At 39.4% G+C, this 10,102-nt stretch overlaps 1 protein-coding gene across 1 annotated transcript; it reads right to left on the reverse strand.

The window, feature by feature from the left end:
• Window positions 1-313: 313 nt before the first annotated feature.
• On the reverse strand, window positions 314-7,290 carry LOC307027006 (uncharacterized protein). The gene is made up of 2 exons (XM_079695183.1): window positions 7,237-7,290; window positions 314-2,388 (listed from the first exon to the last, which is right to left on the reverse strand). Exons 1-2 carry the CDS (start codon window positions 7,259-7,261, stop codon window positions 812-814), a joined length of 1,602 nt encoding a protein of 533 aa, XP_079551309.1. The 5' UTR covers window positions 7,262-7,290; the 3' UTR covers window positions 314-811.
• Between the last annotated feature and the right edge of the window lie 2,812 nt (window positions 7,291-10,102).

Here is a 10,102-nt window from a genome sequence, read left to right on the forward strand (position 1 = left end):
AAACAAATGCATTTACCAGATTGTCCCTAAAGTTCCTCTCCAAAGCTGTATTGATTGGTTGTCCAAACCAATTAAACAGTTCATCCATTATTGAGATAATTAGGGAGTTTAAGGTATTTTCTGGATATAAAGGTCAATCATGGAAAATCCTTAAAGTTACCACAATTTAAAAAGCTCAGATTTAGCACACGCTCATGTTTGCTTTTAATGGGTTCAGGCATTATTTCTTCTTTTCTATAATGACATGAAACATTTTTATTTAGATCCAGTTGTGAATAATACTGTGATTCATATTAAGATAGACCCTTAAAACTGTCTTTTAAAACGTTTATTAAACAACAGAAGCACATAGCACACTCGATGTGAACTCAACAGTCTTTTATTATGGGACATTATTGATAGCAAGATGTTTCTCTTTACACATTCATTTGAGTTCCAACCTTTTCATATTGAATTACACAATTCATTGCAGAAATACATTTTAACCTTTCATTTTACAAAAGCCAACATTACGTCAGGTACAGGAAAGCCAAAGAAAACTTATCCATATAACATCTTAAAAGCATTAATTCATGATGTATAATTCTACTTTTTTCTTGTAAAAGCAAAAGCTATCAAAGAACAAATGAGTTTACATTACATTACTATAGTTCAGAATGTTAACATCTTGGTCCTTGACGATCTGTCCCCGTTAGTATGTAATTGTAACTCACCACTGAAATAAGTGATATTACTATAAATCACCTCAAACAACAACATCTAAAAGGTGAGTGAAGATTAACAAGGAGGTATTCCAGAGGGGCAGACTGTATCATGGAAACCAAGACTTCACAGATCTCCAACCTTTCTTCAGAGCAGAACAGATGTCGTCAAATATTGAAGCGCTGTCCTCAGCATCCTTCCTGGCCCTCCTTTTCTCGTCTTCTCTTATTCTCATCTTCCCCTCCTCACTTTCTCTTTCACGAGCTTCTCTCAGCCTTTCCCCCTCTTCTCTCGTTCTCTTCCTCTCCTCCTCCATTTCTCTTCTGTTAGCTTCTCTCAGCCTTTCATCCTCTTCTCTCGTTCTCTTCGTCTCCTCCTCCATTTCTCTTCTGTTAGCTTCTCTCAGCCTTTCATCCTCTTCTCTCATTCTCCTCTCCTCCTCCATTTCTCTTTTGCTAGCTTCTCTCCTCCTCTCCTCCTCCATTTCTCTTATGTTAGCTTCTCTCAGCCTTTCATCCTCTTCTCTTATTCTCCTCCTCTCCTCCTCCATTTTTATTTTGCTAGCTTCTATCAGCCTTTCATCCTCTTCTCTCATTCTCCTCCTCTCCTCCATTTCTCTTTTGCTAGCTTCTCTCCTCCTCTCCTCCTCCATTTCTCTTTTGCTAGCTTCTGTCATCCTCCTCTCCTCCTCCATTTTCATGTCATTAGCTTCTCTCAGCCTTTCCTCCTCTTCTCTTATTCTCCTCCTCTCCTCCATTTCTTTTTCATGAGCTTCTCTCAGCCTTTCCTCCTCTTCTCTCATTCTCCTCCTCTCCTCCTCCATTTCTCTTTCATGAACTTCTATCTGCCTGTCCTCCTCTTCTCTCATTCTCCTCCTCTCCTCCTCCATTTCTCTTTCATGAGCTTCTATCTGCCTTTCTGACCTCTCACCATCCTCTTCGATTTTCTTCAATTGTGCCTCATACTTTTGATCTAATCTCTTCTCCAATTCCTCTTCCTGTTGGCGTATTTCTTCTTCTCTCTCTTCAAGGATTCGCTGTTTCTTCTCTTCTATGAGCCTCTCTGCCTCCTGGAACATTTCAGTGGTGTAATGGCTTCCTCTGTTCTTCTCTGCTATCTTTCTGATCTTGTCGAGCAGCTCTCTGACCTGAGAACGATCCCTCTCCTCATTATTGAAGACCTGGTACTGCCCGTTACATCTGTTCACAAGTTCCTTCAGATCTTCATCATCCTTCAAGAACTCTTCAATAGGTTCCCCATTGAGCTGATCACCGTGGGTAAAGAGAACCATGCTGTATCTGTCTGCTTCCTCTCCAAAGGTTTCCTGAATCTTCTGAACTGTCTGTTTTTCTTCATTTGTGAATCTGCCCAGTTTGATGACGACCAGGAAGACATGGGGTCCAGGAGAAGCAAAAGCAATGCTCTTACCAACATCGTGTTTGGTCTTCTCTTCATCAACCTTGGTGTCAAACAGACCTGGAGTGTCAATGACCTTAACTCTTTGTCCATCAACTTCACTAAAGGCATTAGAACAGTCTACAGTACAGGATTTAGAAGCAAACTTTGATTTAAAGGACTCTTTTCCCAGAATGTTGTTTCCTGTGGCGCTCTTCCCAGCTCCGGTCTTCCCCACCAACACAATCCGGAGCTCCTCGTTATTGTATGTGTTTGATTCTGATCGGAGAGCTGAAAGAAATGAAGAAATATTGATCAATCTCTGTATTTATAAAATGGTTCAACTACCACATGAACAATGTTGACAGAGAGGGGGGTGGGCTCAAGATGCTTTAATAATCTAGAACATGTCTAGATGTCATTCAATTGATATTTTTCATGTATTCCTGTAGACGCTATTCTCACCATAGAAAGGGTTTATTAGGTGACTGGCAGGTTTGGTGATAAAGGTAGATGGTCTGTCAATGTCAAGAGATGCACCTTGAAGGGACCTTGTTTTTTATTTTACCAGAGCAAGAGAGAGAGGCACCATGATGAACACAAATACTGGAAATTAAAATCAAACTAAATGTTAATCTTGCCTGAATGTTTGACTTCTTAACTGCCTGTGTACAACCTGAACTGAAATGGTGCAGCAGTGGCCTCTAGCTGTACATTTATTTTAATTTGAAAACCTTTTTGACAAATAGTCACTTCAACATGTTTTTTTTTGTCTTTCGTACTTCTACAAATGTTCCCCATTTTGGGCATAAAAAAAGTTTTAAGGGTATAAGTTGCCTGTAGTTATAATCAGGAGCCCAAAGAAACATCTGACTGGCTACCCCTAAATATTCTTATTATTCTTAATAAGTTTCATGTAGTCTAGTGAAGAATGTAATACAAGCAAATATCATCAAAATCGCCCAGGCTCTTAAAATGCATTTTTCTTTTCATGTCAAACCTTTATTCAACCAGGTAGGTCCCATTGAGATCATTGATCCCTTTTTCAAGGGAGACCTAAATATTCTTATTATTTTTAATATGTTTCATGTAGTCTTGTGAACATTTTGTAAAATCAAGTAAAAGCAGTTATACATTCCCAACATTGGGAGTGTATCACCCAGGCTCTCAAAATGCTTGGAATTTTATTTGTATTGGACTGTTTTCATCAGTTTATTATTAGGAAATATGACCACCTACATATCGGTCAGTGTATGTTTTGGTCATTGGATTTACTTTTCACAAATGGATATTCAAAAACAAAAAACTACTGGATATTTAATTTTCGTTTTAAAATTGATAAACCAAAATTGAAATACAAGGCGTTTTTCTTTATCATGGTCAAAAAGGGATTTACTAAACTTTAAAAAAAGGGATGATTTTCATTTTCTACTTCTCAAAATCAAAAATGCAATCTCTAGAAAACAGAAACAAAAAATAATGTAATAAATATTGCAAAAAAGGGCTCCAAAAAAGGCATATACAGTATAACCTAGTAGGTTTAGCCAGTCTGTATTTTTTCGAGCACCACAAGATTCAGAGTTTATAAAGTACAATTCTGGGCTATTGATTGTAATTTCTCCAAACACAAAAAAAATGCCTGTTTTGAAGCCTTAAAATGGTGCAGGAAAAGGACTTTCCATTGTATTGTACTTAAAGACAGGACTATATAACATTAATGACATACATAATATGAGGTCATTGGCACTCTAGAGGGGTCATTTTGTGAGCATGGGGCATGGGCATCACCCTTACAGCATCAGGACAATATCATATGGAGTCAGACACTGGAAGTGTGCTGGAGGCTGATGGAAGGATGAGGCTGATGAGGCTGAAGAATCAGCGAGGAACGAACTAGCAGCTGAGACATAATCATATATTAAAAGATAGCAGCTTCATAAGAGGCCAATAAGAGTGACAGAGTGTGTTACTTTGCTGAAGGATATTTGTGACCAGCTATTGAGGCCAGACTCTAAAGTCTTTCAAAAGGGTAAAAACGCTGCTGCTGGAGTACTGGCTGGAAGTATTGCTGATATTATGTCTACCATATCCTCTTAAAATAGCCTACTCTGTTCAACAATATCAGTCTCATGAAGAAAGGTGTTTTAACGCTTATTCAAAATAGCAGAGAAACATGCATTCTTGTACTCAGGAAGGGACTTTGACAGAGGATTACTGGAAAAGTACACATTAAGTAGGCTACTTCATTATTTGTGGGGGTAGTTTCACTAGTACTGAGTAACACAAAATAATTCCCTCTTCAAACTTAGCAGAAGTGGCTTGATTTTGTTCTCAGCAGGGGACTTTGACAGAGTATTTCTAAAAAATACACAGTAAAAGTACTTCAATGTGTTGTTAGTAGTCGGCTAATACAAAGTCAAACAGTATCAATTTCATGAAGAACTAAAGGTAAAATGTAATGCTGTCAAAATTATCGCGTTAACGGCGGTAATTAATTTTTGGAATTAATTGCTTTAAAATATTTAACGCATTTAACGCATGTGAAGAATGGCCCGCCCCATACATCCCACCAGTGGCAGCTCCAGGGTATGGCTGGGGTAGGCTACACCCATACCAAGAAATGGCTTAGCCCCACCATGAAAAATGATGTTAAAGTATGCCAACTCACGCCGAGAATTGCACAGACAGCAGTTAGTAAGATTGATTTCAGTAGCCACTTGTCTGGAAATACCGAAGACCAGAAACGGTTTTGAAAACTTTTGTCACGTAGTGATCGTCTTCTCAATAGAACATCTTTGATAATGTCCTTTCCTCCGGAGCGTCACGTGAAGCGACGTCCGTTTGTGATGACGCCGCACAGCTGTTCGTCTGACAGCAGCTCTGTCCCCGTTATTTTTCACAAACACCCCTGCCACACATTTACTGACACAAACATTTGTATCATCTGTTGTAGACCCCAATAAATAAAATCAAATAAGAACTCATTCTCAAAAAAGATAAACGCCATTCTTAAAATGTATAAACAAACAATAGTTTGATTAATATTGATTAGAGTGCACAAAATAAATAAAATAATTGAGAGAAGAAAAAGAGATATGTTATCTATCAGACCGAGTTAGATTAACATTCATTGGATTGCACACTTTGTTTGTTTGTGTGGATATGTAGCACATTAACATTTTAATAGCACTTAATGACTGACTGAATGGAAATGACAGTAAATGAAAATGTAAAACGAAAAAAGCGATCATGAAAATGTTTCCAATAAATGAATAAAATGATTTTTGACCACTTTGTTGTTCAGATATATCACATATTTGTAACTAAATGATACATTAATTGAAACAAAACACAGTTTAAACTGAGGAGTGACTCTCGTGAGGTTCATTTATTTTTCTTCACTCCGCTGGGGTACTGCTCTCATGTCAAGAACAAGAAGCATGAGATCGGTGCATGCACTGCATCGTCCAATCAGTGAGCGATACACAGTAAGGGGGAGGGGCGAGTATCTGAAGATTTCATCGGAGGATGGACTGGTGGTTCCTCCATTATCGCTCCTCCATTATCGCTCCTCGCTCCTCGATCCTCGGTCCTCCGGCAGAAATAAGAGCCATGGGACGGTACTCAAGATGGCGCAGACAAATCAACTTCCGGTGAGACCGAGGACCGAGGAGCGAGGAAATGAAAATAGTCGACCTGAGACAGGGCCAGGGCTGCTGTTAGCCTCGGTCTGTACAACGGAATTGTGCCAAAACTACGCCAACCGGCTACAGAGGGAGACTCCCCCCCTTCACTGGAGAACTGCGCTAAAACAGCTGATCACAACGTTCACACTCTGTGGTCACGAGGTATTAGCCCCCCGTCGACCTTCCTGAAGTACTCCCCCGTTGATAGAAATCAACACGTAATGAAATAAGACCCCACGGTTTGATGATTGATAGGTGTGAGGGCTGTCTTTCATTTTGACACACAGAACAATGTTATAAAAAACATACTGTATGTTAAATGGATATATCCGCCTTCTTTCATTTATCTTTCCATTCCCACAACAATATATACATAAAGAAATGGCATATTTTGGACATAGTTCGAATGGTGATTAATCTGATTAATTAATTTTTAAGCTGTGATTAATCTGATTAAAATTTGTAATCGTTTGACAGCCCTAGTAAAATTATATTTTTATCATTCATCAAAGATAGCAGAAAAACATGCATTATGGAGGGGACTATGACAGAGGATTACTCACAAAGTACACAGTAAAAGTACTTCATTTTATTTCTGGTAGAAGTTAAACTAGAACCGAGTCCAACAGAGTCAGTTTCCTTGAGAACTTGTGGTAACAAATATTTGTATCACTCGTCAAATATAGCAGGAATAATGAAGAGCAGCTGATTTGAAAAAACAAACTGGAGAGACGGCTGAGTGACCGCAGTACAGAATCGCTGTATAGTTTAAATCTCCTAACAATGTTGTCCATTTTAGACACAGGCTTATTACATTTACAGCCCTTAATAACATCCATTCTCTGGGTTCAATATGTGTCTTGGCCGTTTTCGTTGTGATCGCTAAATTCCCCTTGTTTATAATAATCACGGTTCCTTCAGCAGGATACTGTAGTGATTCAAAGTGTGATTTTAGCAAACTAATGCTTTTGTTTTGAAATCACTTCCGTGAGTTTGGCCTCGCCCCTCGCTCCAAGGACCATTTGACCATTTAGTAAGGTAAAAAGAAAAGAGAAAAAACGCCTCTCAGACGCTCTGAAAAAAAAAAATTGAACGGTAGATACACGGATTTGACCGTCCTCATCTGCGCTCTTATTTTGTCGCAGAATATGAAAAAAACTGTAGTTTTTTTGTTTCTGTTTTGTAGTGATTTTATTTTTTGTTTTGAGAAGTAGAAAATGAAAATCATCCCGTTTTTTAAGTTTAGTAAAACCCTTTTCGACCATGATAAAGAAAAACGCCTTGTATTTCAATTTTAAAACGAAAATTAAATATCCAGTCGTTTTTTGTTTTTGAATATCCATTTGTGAAAAGAAAATCCAATGACCAAAACATACACTGACCCATATCCAATCTATAAATATGTATTTAGATAAATTGCAATCATCATTAACAATAAAGTTTATTCACTTACCATTTCGTGCAAATTTGCTGGCCATAGTTGGTTCTGGAGGGAGGAGCTGGTCTGCTGCTGAGCTGAGGAAGTGAAGTTAGTCTGCAGCAACACTTCCTTAAATACAGACTTCATGAAGCAAACCACACCCACACACACTGCTGACATCACAGTCTGAAGTTCAGCTACAGAGGGATGATTTATAGATTAAAATGTTTAACATCTCACCCTGGCTTAATAAACAGAACAAGGGGAAATATAGCCTAACCTATACTATCTACATACATAAGAGTATAATTAATGTGTATAATATCAGTTAAAATAAGTGCTTCAACATAGTTAACATTGCAGGAAAGCAATATATTAGACGTTAAGTACTTTGTCAGGCTTAATATTCATCTGTAGATACCCCCAAAGTCTTTTTTCTTATTTGAAAGAAGACCTTAGTATTCTTTAATGTGTTAATAAAGGTTCATTAAAACTGCTGTCGCAGATGTGCCTGTTAGGCAATATAATAAGGAATCATTCTGTAAACTTTCATTGTTATGCGGATGATACTCAACTATATTTATCAATCAAGCCTGATGAAATTAATCATCTAAATAAAATGCAAGACTACCTCAAGGACTTAAAAACGTGGATGACCTTACATTTTTTGATGTTAAACACGACCAAAAAGTTATTGTACTTGGCCTGAAGAATCTACGAAACAAATTATCTAAAGATATATTAACTATGGATGGCATTAATTTGGCCTCCAGTGAAGCTGTAAGGAATCTTGGTGTTATATTTGATCAGGATTTATCCTTTAACGCCCACATAAAATCAATTTCAAGGACCGCCTACTTCCATCTACGTAACATTGCAAAAATCAGGCATATCTTGCCTCAAAACGATGCAGAGAAACTAGTCCATGCATTTGTTACTTCAAGGCTGGATTATTGTAACTCCTTATTATCAGGGTGTACCAAGAAGTCAGTCAAGTCGCTTCAGCTGATTCAAAATGCTGCAGCTCGTGTACTAACCAGAGTTAGGAAAAGGGACCACATTACTCCTGTTCTGGCTGCCTTACACTGGCTCCCTATAGAACACAGGATAGAATTTAAAATTCTTCTTCTCACCTACAAAGCCCTTAATGGGCAGGCGCCATCTTACCTTAAAGAACTCATTATACCCTATTGTCCTACTAGGGCATTGTGTTCCAAGAATGCAGGGTTGTTGGTTGTTCCTAGAGTCTCTAAAAGTACAATGGGAGCCAGAGCCTTTTCTTATCAAGCTCCACTTTTGTGGAATCAGCTTCCAGTTTGTGTTCGGACGGCAGACACCCTATCCGTTTTTAAGAGTGCGCTTAAGACCTTCCTTTTTGATAAAGCTTATAGTTAGGGCTGATTAGATTCAGCCCCTAGTTTTGCTGATATAGGCTTAGTTTGTCGGGGGACATCTTACTTCTTCCTTCTCTCTGTCTATACCTGTGTACTCTCATGTTCCGATTAACCCAGCTTCCCCAAATGTCTTTCTTTTTGGTGCCTATATACGCCGGGATCCGGAGTCATGGATGATCCTGCGGTCCTGTGTCATGGATTGCGAGTCCTGGATCTTGAGTCGTGGCTGTGGTCCTGGATCATAAGTCCTGGATGGATATCCTCGTGGATTCATCTTCCTATTATACACACATGCATTTCCAAACATTTGGTCTACCTATGTTGCAAATGTATTATCTTTTCAATTTACACACGGCATCTATTGCACGTCTGTCCGTCCTGGGAGAGGGATCCCTCCTCTGTTGCTCTCCCTGAGGTTTCTCCCATGTTCCCCTTTAAACTGTGGGTTTTCTCTGGAAGTGTTTCCTTGTACGATGTGAGGGTCTAAGGACAGAGGGTCTAAGGACAGAGGGTCTAAGGACAGAGGGTGTCGTATTGTCATACTGATATTCTGTACAAACTGTGAAGTCCACTGAGACAAATGTAACATTTGTGATATTGGGCTATATAAATAAACATTGATTGATTGATGAGCGGGCCCTCGCGTCCGTGCGCCTGTCGGGGAGGGCAGCCGGTCGTCCCGGCGTCAAGCAGACGCTCGCGAGTCCTGGGAAATGAGCCGTTTCTCATTTCCATAATTTTCACGTCCCAGGCTCCCCGGTCCTCTGGCAGCAACCCGGAAACGGATGTCGGCGCGCCGTCTGGAAGGAAAACAAATTTGTCTAAACGGTCGTCGAGGATCGATTATCGAGGAGGCTGTCTGGAGGAGCCGTAACCGAGGGTACACTGAAGTATTCTCCTGAGACGATTTCAGCCAACAGTGATGTTTGAAAGAGGCTTGACGCATGGCTGGACGTATGTCAACGAAGCACAGCTCTGCAAACTGTTCCCGTTGTGATTATAAGTTATTCAAGATGATCAAATGTGCATCAGACTTTCTGCCCTTTACCGTTTGTTTGTTTACTCACTAATCACATCTCCCCTGGATGTTAGGTTATGCCTTCATTGTGAGGCGATGTTTACAGTGAGAACAGCTGCTGAGGTCAGTGCAGAAAGCAGAACAGTGTGTGTAATATATATCGCTCAATAATATATGTAACAGGCCTACATTTCACACTTTATTTGTATGCTTCAGGAGATATTTACAAATAAACTGTAGATATTTGTCATGAAACCATATAGTGCTTCACATCATAAAATATACAAGGGCTGTAGCCTGATACTTATTATAGGCTTTAGGAGCTGTTTGTGTTTGTTGTACAATGAGTAGGAGTGTTTTGTAGAGTGCATGTGTGTGTTGTACATTGTGTAGGGCCCTTTCTCATTTCTCTAACTCCCCTCCTCGACTCCCCTCCTCGAATCCTATCCTCGAGACTTAGTCCCGCCCACAGGAGATGCGAGTGGAG

The sequence above is a fragment of the Notothenia rossii genome (assembly GCF_949606895.1).
Source record: "Notothenia rossii genome assembly, contig: scaffold_157, whole genome shotgun sequence".
Taxonomy (NCBI): domain Eukaryota; kingdom Metazoa; phylum Chordata; class Actinopteri; order Perciformes; family Nototheniidae; genus Notothenia; species Notothenia rossii.

Excerpts from the sequence above, each read along its gene's own strand:
- LOC307027006 (XM_079695183.1), bottom strand. The coding sequence starts at position 7,261 with ATGGCCAGCAAATTTGCACGAAATG. Across the intron at positions 2,389-7,236 it reads CAGCAAATTTGCACGAAATG|CTCTCCGATCAGAATCAAAC; the intron begins GTAAGTGAATAA and ends CATTTCTTTCAG.